Source organism: Aotus nancymaae, unplaced genomic scaffold (assembly GCF_030222135.1).
Source record: "Aotus nancymaae isolate 86718 unplaced genomic scaffold, 86718_ANA_hifiasm-v0.15.2.pri h1tg000046l, whole genome shotgun sequence".
NCBI lineage: Eukaryota > Metazoa > Chordata > Mammalia > Primates > Aotidae > Aotus > Aotus nancymaae.
The window spans coordinates 23841357-23864191 of NW_026988460.1; the positions used below are offsets into that span (position 1 = coordinate 23841357).

Below are 22835 nucleotides of genomic sequence, written 5' to 3' on the forward strand. Positions count from 1 at the left end.
TTGTGAGGAGAGTATCAGGGTGGTGGGCTGGGTTTTGTAGGTGCTTTTCCAGGGACTTGAATGGGCCATACACTCTCATCTGTGGCGCAGAGCCTGGAGGGGTGGCTGATGAATGGCCTCTACATTCTTCCCATGGCCCTGCCCCCAGCACACCCTCCCATTCCTTCCTATGGTGACCCCTGAGCAGAGAAGATGGGGTCTGCACCAGGAACACTGGGGCAGGCTCCAGCTTCTGGCCCAGCTCCCTAATGACGCTGCGGTCACTCCCATGGGGCAGAGGCCTGGCTAGGCAGGCCTGATCCCTCTCCCAGGGCCATCCCTGCAAGGGGGTGATGCAGCTGCTTCCACCCTCCTCTGAGTGCTCAAGGCCTCCTGGGGCAACAGCCTTGAAGGTGGCTGTGGAGCAGTGGGGAGAGGACAGCAGGGAGCAGGCAGGAGGATTTGCTGAGCAGCAGGAGCAACGGCCCTGCAGATGCCTGGGGTGGTGGCCTGGGGGAGCCTGCCACTTCCTGAGGCCACTGCTATTTTCTGACATGAGGAGAACAATGTGCGGATTTCCTAAGGACCAGGGACCAGCTTGGAGCGGGGAGTTGGGGCAGTGTAGGAATGGCTGCAGGGGATGGGGCGGGAGCTGGGCATTCACCAAGGAGCCCCTGGGCTTTCCCGTGGACATTTCCTGATGCCTGCTTCAAAGAGGGAAGGGGCAGTAGCACCCTGTTGATACAGTAGGCTTCTCCAGGTGCTGAGCAGGGAGAAAGGCGCCCCGCCTGCGCATGCTTGACCAACCAAGGGCACAGACGTTCTGCTGGTGCCTGCCATGCGCTGTCCACACTTAGCCTTCTGGGTGTGGGGCTGGGACTACATGAGTACCTGTGCGAGTAAGTCCGTGTGTGTGGGGATATGTGCCCAGGCCAGGCCCCTGACTCTGAGCCTCAGTTTCCCCACCTATGAGACAAAAAGGGCGACAGCACCTGCTGCCTCCTAGGGAAGCAGCAGAGACGGCAGGTGCACTGGCCAGCCCCAGGGAACGTGAGGCCTCGTGCTCTAGGGACTGCTGCTCCTGGGCACCTGCTCCCTGGCCCTCGCTGGTCCCCTCAGCTGCACATGGGCTGGACTGTGCGGCTGGAAGGGACTGCCCCTGCTATGGGATGGCCAGCATGTTACCCTGCTCTGACTGCTCTTCCTGGCCCACTGTTTTGGCTCAGAGAGTTGGGAACCCATTTTTCTGCAGGGCTTCAAATAGCCGAGAGTGCTATGCTCGCCATCTCTCTGAGCTGGGGGGAAGCTGTGGGATCAGCAGGTAGGATAGACACACAGCCCGAATCTCCCAGCTGGGAGAATGAGCCAGGGGCAGAGCTTGGCACGGCTGCCCACAGGGAGGCAGCTCACTTGGTCTGGCTCCCTACTGCTCTTCCCGGGGGTGAGCCAGGAGCAGGCAGGGCCTGCAGTCCATGCAGGAGGAGGGCAGCCAGGCCAGGGGAAGGGGCTCTGACCTCCAGTTGCCGGCTCCTGCCAGCCCTGCTGTGCAAGGCTGCAGGAACGTGAGTCACTGAGGGCTGTGATGCTCAGCGCTGGGTTGGATCAACTGTGCTTTCAGATGGAGGGAAGGGAGGGGTTGAGGGTGCATACCAGAGGGCAGGTGGACTGGCAATGGGGTCCACATGTGGGATGGTACGTCCGACAGCAGGTGCCCACCTGTGTGCTGGGCAGATGTGGGGCATCTGTATGTGTGTGTCTAGAAGTTAGGAATAGAGAAGTAGGGGCCGAACTCACTCGAGCACGTCGCGGTTGAACTGCTTCTGCCGGTTGCCCAGGAACTCGCCGATCATCTGCCGACTGAGGCCCTTGCGCTGCAGCAGGAAGTGGGCCACCCCCACGGGCGTGTCGGGCACGAAGCCACGCTCGATGAGGTACTGGACTCCCTTCTCAGGTTTCCTGGGTTGGGATGAGAAGCACACTCAGCCCCAGCTGCCCGGCCACCTGCCACGCAACTGCGGGGGGATCTCTGCTCAGTGGATGGTTGACATTCTCCCTCCCTGCCCAACTGCACCAGCCCTCATCCCTGTAGGCATTTGGGGGCCTTCAGTTCCATCTCCTGCCTGAGTGGGGATAAGAGCCCAGGCTGGCACTGGAAGACCCTGGGCTCCAGGCATCCTGCCCTGTCCCAAACCCCAAATGTGGGGGGCCTGGTACAAAAGTCTTCAACTAGACTCGCCCAGACCTTGTACAAAGAATGGGCTGAGCTGGCTGCAGGGGTGCTTCCGTGGGTGCTGGAGCCAGGCCGTCACTCTCCTGCCCTGCCTGCAGTCCCTTCTCGGCTGCCCAGCACTGGCCCCAAAAGTCCGCACACACATTCAGAATTAGGATCCCTGTCCGGCCCAACTCCCTTTTCCCCTCAGTGTGAAAGCCATTGCCCCAGACTGCACTTCCGAGCAGACTGGAACCCTCCACCTGTCAACGGGCAATAAGGAACAGCAACCACAGCACCGGCAGGAGGCACTCACTCTATACCGCTGTCAAGGTGCCCTGTGCAAACTCAATTACCCGATTCCCACTCGGGGAGGTCAGCACTCTGGTTACCTGAGGTGCTCAGGAGCCCAGACTCAGGAGCCTGACAGCCATATGGCCTTCCAGGGGCCCTGGCTTCCCTGTTGTAAACACTGAGGAAGTAGTCAGATGCCTGCAACGACGCACTCAGTAAGTACCATGAGAGGTTTCTGTGCCGACTCCCAATTCATGGGAGCGTGACGGAAGTGCAGAGGGGCAGTGTTTCTAGCTGGAGGTCACAGCACCAGCAACAGGGCTGGCCCTGCAGGGCTGAGTGTGTCCAGTGGAGACCAGGCCCCCAGAGCATGGGTCATTCCACTGGCTCAAGCCTCTCAGTGCCCAAGATGTGTGCAGAGCCAGGCCTGGGCAGGAATGGGCACATGTTGTGGGCTGATGGGGTCTAGTGCCAGGCAGGCTGCAGGGCCATGGCATTGACCCTGCTGCTCATACTAGCCCTGGGAGTAGGCCCTGCCCCGTGTGGCACTCGGGCCATGTGAGCCCTGGCAGGCCTCTTCTCCCTTCGGGCCTCAGACGTCCTGCCCATCTTGTGGTACGTCTCTTGCTTGGCTGACCTGGCAGGGTGGTTCTGGTGGTCAAAGGAGAGAGACTGGGCCGGGTGAGGTGGCTCACACCTGTAATTCCAGTACTTTGGGAGGCTGAGGTGAGTGGATCACCTGAGGTCAGGAGTTCCATACCAGCCTGGGCAACATGGTGAGACCCCATCTCTACTAAAAATCCCAAATTACCCAGGCGTAATGGCTCACGCCTGTAATCCCAGTTACTCAGGAGGCTGAGGCAGGAGAATCGTTGAACTCAGGAGGCAGAGGATGCAGTGAGCCGAGACTGTACCATTGCATTCCAGCCTGGACAAGAGAGCAGACTCTGTCTCAAAAACAAAGGACACACTGGTGTGAGAGGAGGGATTTGAAGATGGCCACACATGTGACCCTGGAGGATGGGTGTCATTCTCTGTGGAGTTTGCCAGGCCACTCAGGGAGCTGTGTGGAGCCATCAGGCCAGACCAGCTCCATGTCCTCCTGCCCCGAGTCCTCAGAGTCACCGAGGGCTGTCAAGCAGTTGGGACACCCTCCAGTGACATGTGCTTCCTCAAGAGCCCACGAGGGGCCCAGTGTGGCTTGTGCTCCCTTGCCTCACGGCACACCCAGTACCCGTGCTGGGGTATAATCGGCCAGGTCATCCACTAACTGGGGGGCCAGGCCTGACCCCTTACCCCAGTGGGTAGAGGTCGGCATTCTTCTGTCCCCGGGGTGGGGAATGGAGACAAAAGTCGGTGTCTATCTGCTGCATAACCTGCACAGCTCCTCGTTGATAGCAGTGCGCTGCCGACACCGCATTTCCATGTGCAAGTGAAAGCAAGCCCCCCAGCTGCAAGGTGACCCTGCTATTTTTACCCCAGGATGGCCACACCCCTAAGCTTGTCCCCAGGAGTGTAGCAGGGAGCAGCCACCAGCCAACTTTGTCCTGGCACAGAAGTGGTAATGGAGTGGCCCTGGTCCCTACCTGTCCCAGGGCCCCAGGATGGAAGGACCAGGATTTCACTGTTCACAAGATCACATGACTACGATTTAGGGTCTCCAACCAAGAACTGCTCCAATGCCCCAGGCCACAGCCAGAGCAGATCCTGGGTCCTCACCACCCTGCTCCATGCCAGCCCTAGCCCACACCCTCTTCTCCCTCCCTCAGCTTCCAGGGGAGGGGTCGCCATGGCTCACCTACAGTTGGGTTTTCTTTGGCTCACACACCGTTAACAGAAAGAATTCTAGTTAGTTGCTAGCATTTAAAAACTGGAAGAGTGCACAAAAAATCTGGATTTCTGGCTTCTGAAAAATCAGACCTTCTGGCATCCCTGGCCAGTGCTCCCTGGACCCTACGGCAGTGACTGGGGGAGCTGGGCTGGGCTTCCCCCAACCCCTGCTACCTGGTCCCTCCAGGCCACTGCTGCAGTGCCCAGGTCCAGGCCGAGATGGGTCCTGCCTTCTGTCGCTTCCCAGGCCAGTGGCTGCTCTCTCTTTTTTGCCCCCATCTACCCGCTGGTGTTAATGTGCCACATCCAGGGACTTCCAGGACAAGGCTCCTTGGCCCTGGAGGCACTCAGAGCACAGAGGGAAGAGGGGAAGGCGCTGTGGGAGGTGGACATGCAGGCTCTTCGGGATCAGGGGAGCACCATCTGCTGTGCCAGGCTTCACTTGGTGAACATGGGTTGGGAGTAGACTGTGGGCCCCTGTGGGTACAGCCAAGAGGCCTAGTCTGGGCAGGCAACACACAGACTGAGGGATCAGGTAGTTTTCTGAGGAGAGGTGACAGTGAGGACAAAGGCCCTGAGGTGGATGGGGAGACCTGAGAGGCTGCTCCAAGGTTGAACACAGGGACCCCGGGGGAAGGCAAAGGGGGCAGTAGGACAGTGAGCAGATGGCACTGTGTTGCAGGCCACAGGGAGGGGTCTGGCTTTCTCCCAGGTGGGCTGAGAAGACCCAGAGTGCTGTGAAGAGGGTGGTGATGGGGATCCTAAGTCCACATAGGTGATGCTGTGCTGGGGAGATCATGGGCCAGGACCCAGCCGGCAGCTCAGTGAGGGGCTTCTCAGTGAGGTGTGCCGCAGCAGAGGCGGGAGGGGGCCGGATTAAGGACACAGTCTGAGGGTAGAGGTGTCAATATTAGCTGAGGGATCTGTGGTGGGGGGCAGTGGGGGTAGGAGCAGGAAGGACGAGGAGCAGTGGGTCCAGGATGGCGTCAGCTTTCAGCTTTAACCTGGTAAGGGGATGGATTCTACCAGGCAGACTTCAAGGGTGATGCCGCAGAAGCGAGGATGCCCCGTGATGGGGCCTGGGCGGGTGACAAGGAGCTTGCCACTGACCCGAGGGGAGCTGGGGAGGAGCTGTGACTGGACGGCCGGCTGGGGCTGGCTCCAGGGCAGGGCTGGGAGTCTCCACAAGGCTCCCTGAAGGAGTGACAGGTCCTCAAAAGCCTCCCTGACAGTAGACAGCTGGCCAGAGAGCTGTCATTTACTGGTGGGAATCCCCTGCCATTGGGACCTTGCTACCTCCCCAACTCCTAGCTCGTGTAATGAAGTCCTTCCTTCCGCAATCTGTCGGTAGTGGCCCTGCTGTGCGGTGAGTTCTTCATCCACCCGCGCCCCCCCTCACAGAGCTCCAGAGGTCTACCAAGCATGACACAGGACGGAGGTAGGCCTTTGGTGTGGCCCCGTGCCCCCACTGCCTCCTCTCACAGCAGGACTTCACTTTCCTGGCCACTCTAGGGAGGGGGCTGTAGGACGTGCTTCAGCCACTGAACTGTGAGCCAAGGGGGTCTGTGTCACTTCAAGGGGGAAGCTGTACCATCCCCTACGGGCACCCACCTCCTTCATTCATTCCACAAACATTTATCGAGCACCTACCCTGGCCGTGTGTTATGCTAGCACAGTGATGGTCCCAACCTCAACAAACATGCCTTCTAGTTGGAGAGGGATACAGGAGGAGGTAAAGTCCAAGGATATAGAAACATGTTACGGTACAAGCATCAGGGCCATGGCCGGGAGAGCCAGAAGCCTGCACTTCTGTCTCAGCTCCACTTCTGGCTGGGTGACCCAGGGTGAGTTACTTAACCTCTCTGTGTCTCTGTATAATGGGGATGACGACAGCTCACAACACAGTTACTGTGAATAATCCATGAGTTAGTACTCAGCCAACACAAAAGCCTTGACAGATAACAAAATGGAGGCACAGAAGGGTCAAAAAACTGGCTCCAGGTTGCCCAGCAAGATGAAGAGTGCTGGGACTTATAATCCATACTTCTGCCCCAGAAGTCCCTAAAAATTCCCTCTACCCTCTGGACACCCTTCCTGCTGCTGAAAATCTACTCTGTCCAACTCTGCAGTCACCCCATCCCCACCGTCCCTCTGTGTACACCCGTTACTCTTTCTTTAGCTCTTCTTGCTTCCACCCTGTAAGGACCCAGCATCAACAGGTACTGGCTGCAACCTTCTCACCATCTACACCTGACCCACCTCTGCACCCCAGGCCCTGCTGTCCCTTAAAATGCCCCAGCAGGCAGTATAGTCAGAGCCCCCCAACTCCATCCCTGCAGTGTGCTCTCAGGTCTGGCCTTAGCTGCCTGTCTAAGCCTGGCTGAGCCAGCTTTTCCTTACATTAGATGCTGATCGAGATTCAAGTGTGACAGGTTAGCACAGACTGCACACCAGTCACTTCCTGCACACGCACCTCTCATGGTCATTCGGCTGCAAGCTGAGCTGCTGGTGGGAAAAGTGAGCTATGTGAGGCTCTGAGGGAGAGCCATTGCAAGGCTGTGGATCGCACGTGGGGAACACCTACCTGCTGGAGTCAAGCCCTGAGTGCTTACTCTGATATTTTCCCAGCAGGGGTGTGCAGGATGCAGAAGAGGGTTCTCTCGCTCTCTCTTTTAGACATGAGTCTTGCTGTGTTGCCCAGACTGGCCTCCAACTCCTGGGTTCAAGTGATCCTCCCACCTCAGCCTCCTAAGTAGGTGGGACCACAGGCATGTACCACTGTGCCTGGCTCCAGTCCTTTCTAACTGTTCAGGATGATTAAGAGATGTGGAAGAGGATGGATGCCCAGGCACCTAGCTTCGGCCTTCAGGTGTCCCAGCCTACCCTCGAGCTCAGGCCGTAAGACCCGGTGGGCAGATTCTACTCTCTACTCCAGGCCAGTCAGAGCCCTGCATCCTGCTTGCCCAAGTGGTTCAGGGAGAGGCACGAGAGCCATGAGGAGTCGATGAGGGAAGGAGAATCTCTCTTCTGTCTACTGGGGTTGCCTTGAGGTTGGACTACAGGCTTGGGGTCTTCTGATGGCCCTCCTGCCCTGGGTTAAGGAGGATCTGGCAGGGGGGCAGGGCCAACCCTGAGGCAGATGGAGCCAAGAAATACCCAGGACTTTTCAGGTCCATGAACCAGTAAAGCCTCTTTGTTTAACCCAGTTTGATTGAGTTCCTGTCATATGCAACAGAGAAGGCCATGATTAACTCAGAGACCAACACTGGGTTTGGATTGCAGAGGATCTCCATGGCCAGAGGTCTGAGCCTCATCTGGGGTGAGGACAGACTCACCAAATTCAGCATTTAGAGAGTCCCTGCACACCTGGAAATGCCCTTCCAATCCAGCAACCCGGACTCGAGTCCCACCGAGGTCTTGCAGAGAGGTGCCACTTCCAGCCTTTCCCATACTGTCAGGGCCAGCAAGCTCATCACCTCCTGAGGCTGCCTGCTCCATCAAGCTCTGACTTTTACACTGCACTTTCTGGTAGCGTGAACTCAAGTGGCTTCCCCAGTATCGATCCCAGAGCGAAGGCAGGAGAATTACCCTCTGAAGTGTGGCAAGCGCCCCCGCAGGGCCTTCCTCGGTGCTGTCTTCCTCTCCAAGGATCAGCACCAGCCACCTCAGACCCAGGGCAGGGCTTGGGATCCTGGGCTACGAGTGGCATCAAGGGCCACAGCTCACAGTGGCCCATTTCTAGGGGAGCAGGGTCCCAACCTCCAAAGACCCAGCTCAAAGTGCTCCTAAGAGAGCCTGTCCTTTACGCTGTCAGCACCGCAGGCTATGGGAGCAGCACCACACGTGCTCTGGGGCCAGCACTTCTGGTATGTGGCCTTAAGCTTGGGCCTGGGCTCTCAGCCTGGCTGCCAGCACCTATGTTTCCCAGGATTGCTGTGAAGATTCAGTGAGACAATGGGTGGAAGGTGTTCGGCACGGGGCCGGCACTTGGTACAGGCTCTGCACAGTCCGGCTCTGCTCGCTGCTATTTTTATCGATGACAGCAGACATGTTAAACACAAGGAGCACAGAGCTGGGGTGCACAGATCAGGGGCACCCTCTGAGCCCTGTTCCCACAGGTGGAGGGGAATGGTCGCCAGGGGTGCTGGAAGGGTGAAACAGCCACGTTCCCTGCAGGCTCCCAGTGACAGTGTCCTCTGCCTCCCTCCTGTGGTAGCTCCAACATGTGGATGGGACCCGAGGCTGATGAGTGGGCCCCAGGGGCTGGGTGCCGAGTGCAGGGGAGCCCAAGTCCACAGAAAGGGGCTGCCTCCAGGTGCAGGGCCCTGTGCTGGAAGGGCCTCAGGGGCCCCAGTGAAAAGCTCCTAGCAAGCAGTTCAACCACACTGTCACGCCAGGTGGCCACCCAGGCCCTGCAAACATGTTCCTCAGACGAGTATCTCACTTCCTTTTGAGAGTGCCTGTGTCATCATGAAGCAGCTCTGAGGCCAAGGACACTCTTGCAGAGGTGGGAGAGGTCTGGTGTGGCCCACCTGTGACAAGGTCACCTGGGCCCATGCCAGGGAGGAATGTGACAGAGAGGAAGTGGACACAGCCAGGCACGTACCCCTGAGGGCATGTACCACGTACAGGGACAGAAGACGCAGGGGTGGGGTTCCAATCCAGAGGTGACAGACTCAGTGAGGTCTCTGCTGGGCACCTGCCCCAGCTCCACGTGTTGCAGTGGGCCCAGGACCAGTGCTTCAGGGCTGCGTGGCCTCCCACAAGTGGTGTGGCTCTGCCTCCTGGACCCAGTGTACAGATCTGTCACCCAGTGAGGAGGTGGGAGCCCAGGGCTATACCTGTGGTGGCACTCCCTACACCATGGATATTAAGAGGATGCGTTCAGGAGCCAGGTGGCCAGGGTAAGCCTCAGCTCACCCACTGCCCAGGGGAGCGTGCGTTAGTGCATGACAGGCCCTGGGAACCGTGCCTGGCACACTGTCAGCACATGGGAGGATTAGCCATTTTTGGTATTTCTGACTGCTCGGCCCATCACGCCTGTTGGGTCTTCCCAAAGCCCAGCGCTGGAAGCTCCCTTCCCGTGGCACTCACTCTGGGCACAGAAGCCCTAGCTGACCACAACAGCTGCCATCCACTGCACATTTTCCAGGTGCAGGCAGTGAGGCTCAGAGTTCAGGGAGTTGCCCCAGGTCCCGCAGCTGATAGGTAGCAGAGCCAGGGCTGAAACCCTCCTGCCTCTGGCTCCCGCACTTCCACCCTCCTGCAGGACCACCAGCCAGTGGGAGTGAGCAGCAGATGCCCGGAGGAACATCTGGACGCCTGGTAGATCTCAGCAGTCCCCTCGGCAGCCCCCGGGATGCCCTCCCCGCCAACTCGCACCAGTTTCTCAGGCTTCATTTCTGTTCTTCCTCCCTGCTTACTGCTGGCTTTCCCACTTTAATATATGATTCCCTTAAAGGGGGTGTCCCTCCAGACAGAGGCCTGCACTGGGAACATCTACTGCTTCATTGCTGGGAACTGAGAGCTGTGCTGGAGGCTGGGCAAAGGCTGGGACACACCACCTGCAGGGAGAGAAGTGGAGGTGGCGCATGGGTGCAGGGCCAGAGAAAGGGAAGGGAAAAAGCAGTTCCTACTTCAACTAAAAACGTGCCCAGCTAAGACCCGGCAACTCCACTTCCAGCCATCTGATCTAGGGGCCTGCCGGGCGTGTGTGTGAGGATCACAGTTACTGTCACACCAGTGCTAGTTGTGAAAAGCTAGAAGCAACTGGCCTAGCCATGGTAGGGACTACCACACAGCAGTGAACAGGAGCAAGGCAGCCTGTGTGCAGAGCTCACGATACCCCCGTAAGACAGCACCACAGTCCCGGGCCCCGAATGATGCCAGCAAGGATCCAACAGTAGCAGCTAATACATAGCGAGGCTCTACCCTGTGCCACATCCTGCTCTCAGCATTTCACACAGACCAATGCTTCACCCTCACCGCCCTGGGCTGGGGGGATGCCCCCGGCATCAGCCCATTTCACAGATGCGGCCACTGTGGGACGGGGGTTATGCTGGCCAAGGACATAGAGATAGGACGGGGGACAGCTATGATTTAAAGCCAGGCAGCCAGGCCCCAAAGCTGTGTTCTCAGCCATGGCTGTCTGGAGCTCCCAGGAGTGCACACAAATGCACAGGAAAAAAAATCTGGAAGGAGAGACTGCAACGCAACATGCTGAGTCCAAGAGGATGTTTTCCCGAGCTGCAAGGCTTGCATCTTCCACAAAGAATGCATTCACCTGCTACACAGAGCACTTAAATTTAACTGAATAAGAAAGAATCTACACAGACCAAAGCTGGCTGGTTAAGGGAGGTGGATTTTTCCTGGCCTGTCTCCCCACTGCTGGCCTCCACTTGTCTACTCTGCAGGGACCCCAGCCTCCCCTCTAGGGGACATGGGCCTGGGTCGAGAGATGATCCTAGGGCTGGGATGTGCCCAGGAGCAGTGGGGACTGCGCAGGGCACAGACTTCAGGGACCGTGTCAGGTGGGCCAGCAGGACACGACCCTCCCCTGTGCAGCGCATTGCTCCAGCTGTGGCCTGTGCAGCAGTGAGAGCAGCTGCACTCTATGGCAAGCCACAGGCAGGCTGGCGGCTCAGGAGAGAGCATCCTGGTAGACCTGAGAGGTCCAAGACTCTAGGTTCTTAGCTGAGCAAACCAGTAAGCCACAGCCCCTGGCTGGCCCCAAGTGAATGCACCGTTCCCCAGAGGCTCTTCCTGAGACAGGCCTCTCTGACACCCCAAGATAGTGCTTCCGTGTGTCCCAGAAATGGCGCAAAAGCACCATCTCCCCCAGTCTAGGAGAAGAGAGAACAGGGGCAGACAGAACATGGAGCCAGCTCAGGCGCTGGCTTTGAGGTGGCCAGGCCCCACTGCACCATTCACCACCCTAGTTTGACCTTCTGGGAGAACTGTCATCTGCCCCTGGCTCCCAGGATGCGTGTCAGGAACCACCAGCCCAGGGGAGTTGGTGCCAGGCCAGCATCTGATGAGGCCAAATCCCAGTGGCCCAGGCAGTGGAAATAACAAGAAATCCCAGGTTGGACAGGAGCCTGCACATCCCCCAGGCCAAGTCCTCAGCCCTCCTTCCCTTCCTCTTGCTATTTTTGGCTATGCTAAGAATAGCCTGCTTTAAATACCCATCGCTCCTTGGCTCTGCTCTCAGGATGGCCGATGGCACCTTTCCAGGACCCCCTCGGGGAGCAGTGACTCCATGAACCCAACTCATGCAGCTCCCTAAGACCCCCAGACACAGCCCTGGGTCTGGCCTGCGTCTGTCTGAGTTCCCTCCCTACAGGACACGGTTCTGGGTCCGGCCAGCAACTGCCCCTGAGCACTCCTACTCCCATACATGACCAAGGTCTGGCCTGTGTCTATCCCTGTGTTCCCCACAAGATGAGGCCCTGGGTCTGGCCTGTCTTCCCCTGCCCCTCCAACGACACAACTGGTCACACCCCTACTCAAAGGCCTCTGTGTCCCACATCACCCCTAGGCCTGACATCCAAAGCTGGGCAGGGCATGGCCCAAAAGACCCCACTCGTTGTGGTGGACTAGGGGGTGACGGGGCAGAAAGGCCTGGGACTCAAGTTGCTTCAGCACAGAAAGCCCTCATTCTGCCCCTCTCAGCCTGTGTGCGTTGCCATCCCCAACAGCAGCCCTAGGAAGGGCTGGGCCTCAGCACACAGGCTGGCACCCTCCTAGCCACTGACCTTGCGTGGCAGCTTCCTACCCTCACAGGCCCACGTCAGACCTCAAGCTCCGCACTTGAAAGGATCCAGCACGCCCACCTGCCAAGGCCCACCACGTCCTGCCGCCCACCCTGAGGGGCCCCCGTGGTACTCACTTGTTGAAGAGGTTCAGGCCGATGCGGTAGTGCCTCTTGCGGATGACGTCGTTGCTGAAGGCGGGCGAGTCCCAGCTGTTGCGGGCCTCCTTGTGGTAGGTCTGTTTGCTGAGCGTCTGCTCCCGCAGGCTGTCTCGGGACGACGACTCGGAGCTGCAGTTGATGGTGTCATTGGAGTTGGATGTGCTGTTGATACTGTCGTTGTCGCCATCTGAGTAGTCCGACTCAGACTTGCTCTGCCGGTTGGCTGAGCCGTTGATAGCCAAGTGGCTATCCAGGGGCCTGGGGGGCCGGGGCCGCAACTCAGGCTCCTCCCGGGGGAGGCTCTTGGGGGGGCCGCTGTGGGGACCATGCTTCGGGCTGCCTTGCTGCCCGCCGAGGCTGCGCTCGTAGGCACTCTGCCTCTTGAGCGAGCCCCGCTCTGAGCGGTCACTGAGGTCCACGGAGCTGTCGCTGGGTGGCTCGATGGTGAGCAGCGGGAGATGCTCCACCCGCAGCCGCTGCTCCTGCCGCTCCAGCGACGGCGTGCTCCGGCAGCTCGTGTCCGTGTCGGCCTTGTCCTCCTTGTGGGCCAGGGCCCAGTAGTCCGGGGCGGTGCTCCCAGCCCGAAGCCGCAGGTCCGACTCAGTGCTGGATGGCCGGTCCCCTGCCTGCGAGAGGGGCAGAGGGGGCGACAGTTCCTCCTCGTCGATGTACAGGGTGACGTCGCTGTACGAGGCCGTCATCTCATCCAGTTTGCGGTGGTCCATGCTGTGCAGGGCCGTCTGGGGCTCAGCGTCTCGGGCCCGCGCCGCATCCAGGGCCGGTGTGTCCTCAGTGTGCAGGCTGCGGCAGTTGAGGGCATCGTCAATGGACTCTGCCAGTGATTTCACCTGCCGGGAGAAGGCGTCCTCCAGCTCAGTGATGGCGTCCGCGAAGTCGCTGGAGGGGGCCGGAGACTTGAGGGTGGTCGGTTCACTGAGGTCACCACACTCAGGGGGCACCAGGGCTCCCAGCTGGGAGCCATCGTTAGTCACTGAGACCTGCTTCCCCTCGAAGTAGGAGCTATGCACCTTCTCAGGCCCCTCAAAGGAGAACTGCATCCTCATGTTGGACAGCACGATCCGGCGCGACATGCGGTTCTCTGACATGGAGCTGCGCAGACGCTCGAAGTTCTTGTTCATCTGGTACTGGCGGAACGCCGTCTGGATGGTGCGGGCTGCATGGCGGGTTACCAGGCGCCCCCCATACTTTCGTTCTAGCATCTCCACCTGGGGGTGAGAGAGGAGAATGAGGAGAGCCCTGCATGTGGGCGCAGTGCCACATCTACCAAAGTCCTTCCCACTTCCCAGCCACGTGGCTGTGCGACCTGAGAAAGTCCCAAAGTTGGTCAAAGCGACCGCTGAGGGATGCTTGTGGGCTTATGCAAAAACATGAGTCCCGAGGTCAAACTGGATAGAGAAACACCAAGTTAAAATGAACGCAAGCATGTTTTTCCTCTCTCAGAACCTTTTTTTTGCGGGGGACAGAGTCTCGCTCTGTCGTCCAGGCTGGAGTGCAGTGGTGCAATCTCAGCTCACTGAAACTTCTGCCTCCTGGGTTCAGATGATCCTCCTGCCTCAACCTTCCAAGTAGCTGGGATTACAGGCTCCCGCCACCATGCCCAGCTAATTTCTGTGTTTTTAGTGGAGATGGGGTTTCACCATGTTGGCCAGGCTGGTCCCGAACTCCCAACCTCAGGTGATCCACCCGCTTTGGCCTCTCAAAGTGCTGAGATTACAGGAGTGAGCCACCATGCAGGGCCTTAGAAACTGTAAAAGGCACTGAGATACACTATGCTGAGTGTCCCCAGTGTCTTGAGTCACAGAAGCTCCTGGCCCTGGCACATCTTGAGGTATGTCATCTAACGAAACCCCTTTGGAGACCCTGGAAGAAGTATGCGCAGGTCAAGAGACAGGCTAAAGATCCCAGCAAGGTCTGGGGTGCCCAGGATGGGCCACGGGCTTCTGAACTCATTTCCTTTCAACAATATCAACCAGGCAGCTCTTGTGGCCCAAGGGGTCACTGAGCTTAAGGGAGACCTGTGGGGTTTGCTGCACTGAGGAGCAGGCTTCGAGGCCAGATGTGTGGGTCCTAATCTGGGCTATGCCCCTTGGTAGCTGGGTGACCCAGAGTAAGCCCTGAGCCTGTGCAGTTCCTCGGTTTCCTTATCTATTAAATGGGGTGGCACTGGGACCTGCCTCTCCTGACTGTGGTGAGTCCTGGAGACAGAGGCCAAGAGCTGGCGCATGCCAAGCACAGGGGCAGCTGGGCTGGAAGACCCCCAGCTTGCATTCTGGGAAGGGATTTACAGTTTGTAAGGCCCCCAAGCTCCCTTGCTCTACAGATAGGCAAATTCTGGCCCACAGAAGAGACTCAACACATACTTAAGAAGACTCCAGTCTCTGGAGCTGGCTTTCCCTTTTGAGCACCGCCATTCCTGATAGCTCGTCTGGGCTGCACGGCTCGTTCCTGCCAGGGCTGGGCTACACGCAGGGAAGGGGCAGGGTGAGCCCCAGGCACTCCAGTGAGGCATGCAGACCTCCTGAATTCCTGAGGTACCCGTGACCAAGGGCGGCCCTGAGGGCCACTCCCTGTGCCTTGTTCCTGAGTGGACAATGAACTCACCCCTGCGGCCAAGATAAGGAATTGGCTTCTCCACCAAGTCAGGCCTCTTGGGGTGCTGGGGTGGAGTGGGCATGTGATGTGGGGCTGGGAGCAGGCAAAGCGCTGCACCCTGTCTGTCTGGTCCCAGATGCCCACCACATGCTGGGCCACACCTGGAGGTAGAAAGGGAGGCACGAAGGTCCTTGCTTTGGAGAAGTGAGGGGTCTGTGAAGGAGAGCAGCAGCCACAGCCGCAGGACTGAAACAATGCCTAACAGACGTCCAGCAAATCGGAGGCTGTGGCCTGTACCGGGAAGACTGGCTCAGGGCCGCCGCGGGGCCTTGCACGTCCACATGCGCTGCCTAGCCCTGGGTGGTCCCAGCAGGCTGGGTGAAGGAGAAGAGCTGGGGGGGCTTGAGGGGAGCAAATCAAAATTACTTTTCCAAGCCCAGCCAGGCCAGAGTCTGTTTTCCCTCTTGCCCTGTTACTGAACTCCATCCAAGAAATGACCTCACTTCCACATCTGTAAGCAGAAAGTTTCTATTTTTTGGGTTGTGAGTGGAGCTCAGAAAGCCCCTGGGGCCGATAAGAAGCCTGGGGCTGAGATCTGGGAAGTCTTTCTTCCCTCCCTCTACCTTGTGGGCAGCACAAGCACCAGGAGCCCCAGCTCAGGCCTAGAGCTCCCCGCAGGGCGTTCTCGCCTGCTGGCTCCGGACCTCGCAGACCGGCCAGCCACCCTGTTTTCCTGAGACCTCCTGCCCAAACCTGTGTGTGTCGGGGGTGAAGGGACTTCAGAGCCCCTGGCAGTCCCTCCCCCAAGGGGACACACAGGGACCTAGGGCTGCTGTTCCTCATCCCCAAACTCACTGTGGGTCATTCCTCTTCCTGGGCTGGAATTATTGCCAGGCCTGGTCGAAAAGTTTCCTGGGACCCAGTGGAGGAGATTCCGCTAACATGTACCCATCTACTGACTGTGCTGGGGACTCCCACGCCCTCATCCCATCTCACAGCAGCTTCTGCTCCTCTGAGAGTTTTCACTACCCTACTTCTCAGCAAGGACGAGATGCTCAGGGGAGGGAAGCCGTTGACCCAAAACACGTGGTTCCTGGATAGAAGAATCGACCCCATGGCCGGGGCTCCCCCAGCCGGCCCTCACTTGTCCTTTCAAGGGAAACTTCTGAGCAGTATAGAAGAGAAACCGGGAAGAATGTCCTTCAGCAAAGCAAAACTGTCACTTCTTGACGACACAGGGATAGTACCTGACACCCACTCAAGTCTCCTGCTTCAGGGACAGAAAGCCACCGGAGGGCACAGTGGGCCTGGGGCCAGAAGAACACAGGAGACTTGTCCTTGGGCTCCTTTCACCTAAAACGGACTCTGCGTTACCCAGACTTAAAACTCCTCATGGAATCAGGCACCCTACTTTTTCATCTGGCGATTCCCATGCAATGTGTCCCATTCCCAGTTTTGCTGAGCTTGCCAGGAAGCTCAGTGGGGCATCGAATCCTCAGTGGCCCTTGATGTCGCCTCCTCCCTCTCACCTCTTTGGCACCTCTTCCGGGCCTTCCTTTCCATCTCACACACTCAGCAGCCTTTGCACCAGCTGTTGCCTCTTCCTGGAACAGCCAGCTCTAATGCCACCTTAGACAGGGCTTCCCAACCAGCCTTACCCAGTGCTGTCACCTCACATAGGTGCCCTATTTCTTTCCCCAATCTTTAGAATCCCCAGAGTTTGCATCACTTTCTGGAAGTCAACTGCCTCTGCACAGCTTACTTGATCCTGTCCAGCTCCAGTGCCACAGTGGAGCACAAGAGCAGGGGCCTCATCTCAGTCACGGGCACGCCGCACAGTGTCTGGTGCATGGTGGGTGTTCAGATAATATGCATGAAATGAAAATGAACAGCTGCAGTCCTATTAGACCCACAGTAAGCATATAATTCTCTTCACAGGCCTCTATTAAGTCCCAACCTTTCTCCTTTCTGTTTAAATGGCTCTGCTGCAGACATCTCTTACTATAAACTGTGGTCCACTTTGGATCTGGGCATCATGGATAAAGAGAACAGAGGCTGCTCTGCCCTGGGTTAGCCCGGCCTAAGTTGCAAGGCAGCACTGACAGCCAAGTAAGGAGGGGGCGGATGGGGGAATTCCCTGTCAGGAGAGTGGATGACCCCCCCACCCCAGGCAGTATCTGCACCACTCCCTTGGGAAGTTGGGGCCACACCAGGCCCAGAACTCTACTCCTTAAAGGACAAACAGGGGAGGACATATTCAGGACAACTTGAATCTATACTCCCAGCAAACACAAACAAAAAAGAAACCCAAAAATTGATTTTAAAGAAAAAGGATAACTAGGAAGATCTGGGAGTAAGCAGAAGGCAGGGGGTGCCGCAGGATGGGTGTGGTGGGAATGAAGGCCAGGCGGCTTCTGCAGCACAGACTCGGGACGATGGGAAAGGGCCCTGGGGCCAGCAGGGGCAGAGGCGGCCACCTGGGCATATAACGAAGCTGTCCAGAGCTCATGCCTAGGAGCTGGGGAGAGTCTGACAGCCCTCCCCAGCCTGCCCTGCAAGCTTGCAGAGCTGCTGCCTGGGAGCCCAGGTTTTCCTGAAGCCAGAAACTGCTAAGGGTCTTGTCCATGCACTGGCTTACTCACTCCCTCACTCACCCATCTGTTCATTCACTCAGATCCTTATTAAAATGCCTACTGTGTGCATGCACTCAGAGGGACTTGGAAGCCAGAGCTCTTGGCCTCCCCAGGGACCACTCAGGTCCTCGCTCTTCCCCCTGCACCCTATGATTCTCCTCTCCTGGCTCAACCCCAGAGGCTGCTTCTCGGCCTCCCTCAAGCCCAGTCCACCAGGAGCACCGTGGGTCTGGCCACTTCTAAAGGCCAAGATCCCTGGGGGACGAGTGTAGTTTTCAGTGGGGGGATTTCCCACGGGAGCAGGGAGGTGTGAGCCAGGAGGGGAAGAACAAGCAGCCTCACCTGACTGGCTGTAGATGGTGTTCTGTCCAGAGCTTGTGCTACTTATGCTGTAAATGGACCTCCTTCCCTCAGCCCTCTCCTGGGTCCTTAGAACCTCAGTGGTCGGCCATGTACCCAGTGTGTCCTGATGACATTGGGCCTGATGCTCAGACACCTATCATGGCCCCCCAGATCTGGACCATGCAGGATGTGGAACCCGGGCCATGGCAAAAGCCTCATGTGAGGACGACTCTCTGGAAGTCCCCAGAAGGAATGCTGGACAATCCGGGTCCTTCACACATGCCAGCCGGAGCCAGCTAGGGCAAGAGACTCCTGAGAGGAGCCACAGGCGGAGCTGGAACTGGGGCAGAGTCCTCAGCCTTAGCCCACATGCACTCCAACTTGAGTCCATGGGAGACAGCTGCCACCATGCCTGGTGGGGGCATACCTAGTGGGCAGAGCTGCCCTGCGCTTGCATGTGTGTGGCCTGAGGGGCTGTGCTTGCCTACCTGCTTGTCCTGCAGGTCCGAGGAGAGCTCATAGCTCTCGGAGAGTGAGCGTGAGCGCTTGATGGCCTCCTCTTCGGCCTGCTTGCGCAGGATGGAGGTCGAGTGCTGCAGCTTGGGCCTCCGCGTGCGCTGCTGCTGCCCCAGTGGCCCCGAGTACAGCCCATAGGCTCCCACTGATGTGTGCTCGTAGTGATCCGGGCTCAGGCTGGAACCAGGCACCAAGGGGCCCTGCGGGTAGGCTGAGGGGCTGTCCAGGGACGTGCCAGTCTCGCTGCTGGGGGCCTCACCTTCGACACTGTAGAGGACAGAGAGGTGAGAAGCTTCTGGTGAGCAGGAAACCTCAACATGATGCCAGGCCATGGGGCACAACCCCACCATGCTCCTAAAGGAGCCCCCACACCCGTTCTTCTCACACCCCACGGTTGAGTCCATGCGTGCAGCCAGCAGGACCCTGCAAAGCCCTGCTACTCAGCACCCCACTCACTCGGGTTCAGTTTCTCTGTGAAGCGCACCACCCTCTGACATCCCATACACCTTGCTCACTGATTTTGCTCACCATCCATCACCCACATGCAAATGAATACCAGCTCCCTGAGGATGGCAGTTTTGGTCACTGGGTCACTGATCATCCCCAGAGCCCAGGGCAGTATCTGGCACACAGCAAGTGCTCAGCAATTACTGACTCAGCAAATCCCGTCACCTTCTCTTCTACCACCTGCATTAAACACACCACTGATTTTAAACTTAAAAAAAAAAACAATAATTAACAAAAGTGATTCTGTACTGTAGGCCTACTTGGTGCCAGTCCTTGTGCTGGTGTTTGCTGTGGGTGAACTGTGCCCCCCACACTTGTGTGTTGAAGCCCTGGCCCCCAGCACCTCAGCACGGGACTGTTTGGAAACAGGGTCTTTGTGGAGGTGATTACATTAAAATAGAGTCACTGTAGTGGCCTGATCCAGCCAGACTGGTGTCTTTGCAGGCAGAAGAGATAAGGCCATGGGCGCGCACAGAGGGAGCAGCACTCGAGGACCCAGGGAGCAGATGACAGCCTACAGGCCAAGGAGAGGGGCTGCAGGGGACCCCACCCTGCTGACGCCCTGATCCTCGACTTCCAGCCTCCAGAACTGTGTGACAATAAATGTCTGTTGAAGGCCCCTGTGTGTGGCGTTTGCCATGGCGAGTCTGGAAACTCATACAATGCTGTATATACATTTTCTCTAAATCTTAAAAGCAGCCTACAAAGAGGAACCATCAACACCCCTTTTCCAGGTGAGGAGACTGAGGCCTACAAGAGGTGCCACGGTGACCCAGGTAGGAAGTAGGTGAGTCAGGGTTCCAGCCCAAGTGGTGGGACCCTGAGACCCGGTGTTCCCCTCTACCTCACCACCTTCTGTCCCCGCAACATGTACACTATCCCTCTGACGTCTCTAAGCACCATGGGGAGAAGGGCCCCTGGAGGGGTCGTGCGGGGAGGGCTGATGAGCTCATCCTGACTCAGAACTCGAAGCCCTTTCGCTGTGTGCAGACGCGGGTTTCCACTGCAGGTGGCTTCTCAGGGTGGGACCAGCAGGGAAGGGAGAGAGTTATGTCACAGTTTCCAACACAATGTCCAGTTACCCTGCCAGGTACCCTGTCCCTGTCAGACCACTCAACCTTGGGCTGGAAGGACTTTGAAAGACCCTCTGCTTCCAGGGGCTGGGATGGAGGTCCCACTAGATGGGCATAGCAGAGAGATGGGCACGCAGACCCCACACAGCTGTGGTCCCCCCTCCCGGTGCCTTCTTCAGACCAATGGGAAGGCCCTGCACACAGCAGCCCAGGGCAGCGGATCCAGCCCTGCTCTGCTCTGCTTCTGTCCCTGCTGCCCCTCAGGAGGCCTGTAGGACCCCAGTGCCCAGTGCATGTGACTGTCACGGACTCCAGGGAAGCCCGGAGTGGGAGCCCCAGGGAGGTGACTTGGAGCAGAGGGCACAGCCAGTGGCTCAGGTGATAGGGAGTGGAGGCCCTTTGCTGCCAATTCTGCCCTGAGCCAGGGCTGGGCAGTAGATCTCGGCACCTGCTTTCCAGCCTACAGATTAGGACAAGACTTCTGGCTCTGGCCTCCGGGGTCAGGCAGGGGATGCCCACCCCACTCCTCAGGAGCTGGGCCATGACACAGGCCTCTCCCTGAGGAAGAGCCTGAATGAAGAGAGGGACCCAGGGCTCTCTGCCTGGCTCTGCCCTCAACCGACTGAGAATCAGGGCAGGCTGTGCCTCCCTTCAAGGCCTCAGTTTCCCTATCAGTAACATGGTGGATTGGACTTGATGCCTTCAAGCTGTCTGAGAACCACCACCCTTCAAGAGTCTCCATATCACTAGAGTCACCCAACCCCCTTCCCCACAGCCCCTGCCCACAGCAGCTTCCTTTGGGCCTGGTGTGTGTACCTTGGTAAGAGGTGAGAGGGAGAACAGGGAGATCTGAAAATCCTCTCATTCTATTGCTAAAGCTTTGAGCAGCGCCTTGAAATAAATACTTGCCACCCCTAATCAACTGTACAAAGCAGTGAATGAGTTCCCATCTCAGACTTGAGGCCCCAGAGCCTCAGGTAGCAGGGGAGTGACAGCCTCCCGGAAGCCCATCCCACACTGTCTGACCCCAGAGCCCACGCCTCTGCTTCAGGCCTGTGCACCTCCCTTCCTCTGTCTCGCCTCATCTTTACGGCCTGGCAACACGTCACACACACATGCCCTGGACTGGATCTGTGCTTCCAGGCAGCAGACTGACAGGAAACGACAGCTTGTCCTTAGAGAGATGCATCTGGGCCTCCACTCCTGCGAGGAGGACTCAAATCAGTCTCGTCACCCTAGGTTCGCAGAAGCACAGAGACGGACAAGTGGTTTCCCTGCAGGTCCCTGGAGGTGGAGCGGGAAGCCCCTTCGTGGCCCACAGGCTGCTGCTGAGCTGCTGGAAGGCTCAGCCAGGGAGGGCGTGCAGGACCCTCACTGCACTGCCCCCGACCCAGGATGAAGAAGCAATGTTCACCGCAAGTCTGAAGGAATTCCACCAAGCTCTTTCTAACCTGGCCTGAAAACAGCTGTAAGCAGGCAGAGTAGGGCATCCTCCCCTGATGGTGGGGGGTAAGCAAGGGCCCAGGCCTGCCCAATAACTTGAGAGGGGCCCTTGTTCCCAGTTGGTGGTGGTATGAAGCAGAGTGGGTGGCAGAAGGAGATCAGGCGGTGGCCACTGAACTCAGAATGGGCAGATGGGAGTGCCTGTCGCCAGTAGTGCAGGGTGTCTTTGGGCCCCAGGGCAGGGTATCTTTGGGATACAACTGCGATAGTGGTGGCCTGAGGCAGACTTTCTGGGGCTGTGCCAGTCCAGGATTCCGCTCTGGGCACTCCCACATTCCTGGTTGCCCTGGGTCATTAGGTCTGGAACATGCTTGGGAGAGGCCGGGCCTCCCTCACAGGCATCCTCTCCAGGTTTGACAGTCATCCACAGCCTTCCCTTCCATCTCGGGGCTAGGGTTCTGGGTGTCATCAGCCTTCCCTTCCATCTTGGGGCTAGGGTCCCTCCCCCACCCAAACGGCCCCATTAATCTGTCACCGGGTCCTGTCGAGTCTATGAACAGCATCCTCTTGTGCAATGTGGTGGCCCTTCCACACTCCAAAAAAATCAAACCCAACTTCAAACCATCCCAGCAGAAAGAAACGCCTGGGCCATCCTACTGCAACCAGTGTGGTGCCACAGAGCTCTTCAGCCAGCGTGGACGAAAGTGAGCATAGCGTGGAATTTTCCATGTAGCTATGAACCCGCTTTGAGCCAGAGGACATCACCTCTTGATGGCCCCAATCAGCAGCTACACAGTGCAGTATTAGACCCTGAAAAAGAGGTTTTTCTGCGTTTATCTGAACTGATAAACAAAACGATAATTTAAGTGAAAATGCCCAGTATTGACAAATACATGCAGCCATAGGCACTCTTAGACTCTGCTGGTAGGAGTATAAATTAGTATAGGAAGTTATCAAACTTAAATGATGTGGGCGCTTGACTATTTTCTGGCTGAACTCCTAGAGATGTTTTGCTCTACAGCAACACCCGGAAGCTCTGGGCTCTCAGCCCCACCCTCCCGATTAGGACACAGCTTGATCCAGTTTCTTCCTGGGTCAGGAAGAACTATCCTATGTCAACCTCCCCCTCTCTAGGGCAGAAACACAGATGCCCTAGTGACAGAGCTTGGCCATAAAGTGAGGGTCACACTTTACCAGCATACATGAATCTCTAGGTGGGACTTTTGGGTTAGGGAACAGCTAGACTGGCTCCTATATCCCTGCCCTGACCTCCTGAGCTCAGCTACCTGACATTTCACCACCCATTTTAGCTGCCTTGGGGATGCTGCTCCCACGAGCCCAGCCCAATGGACAGGACTGGTGAACACATCAGGGTGAGTCCTTAACTGCACCCCTGAATTTATGATCTCTCTCAGACACCTACGCCACATGCAGACCGAGGAATGGGCCAAAGCACCTGTTCCAAGTCCCTGAACATTCCTGGA

At 57.8% G+C, this 22835-nt stretch overlaps 1 protein-coding gene across 1 annotated transcript in view; it reads right to left on the minus strand.

The window, feature by feature from the left end:
* Positions 1-22835, minus strand: part of IQSEC1 (IQ motif and Sec7 domain ArfGEF 1) — a 397024-nt gene that overhangs the window by 25390 nt on the left and 348799 nt on the right. The window contains 3 exon segments of the mRNA XM_064362059.1: positions 1774-1935; positions 12201-13450; positions 18301-18595. Coding sequence (XP_064218129.1) covers positions 1774-1935; positions 12201-13450; positions 18301-18595 — 1707 coding nt within the window.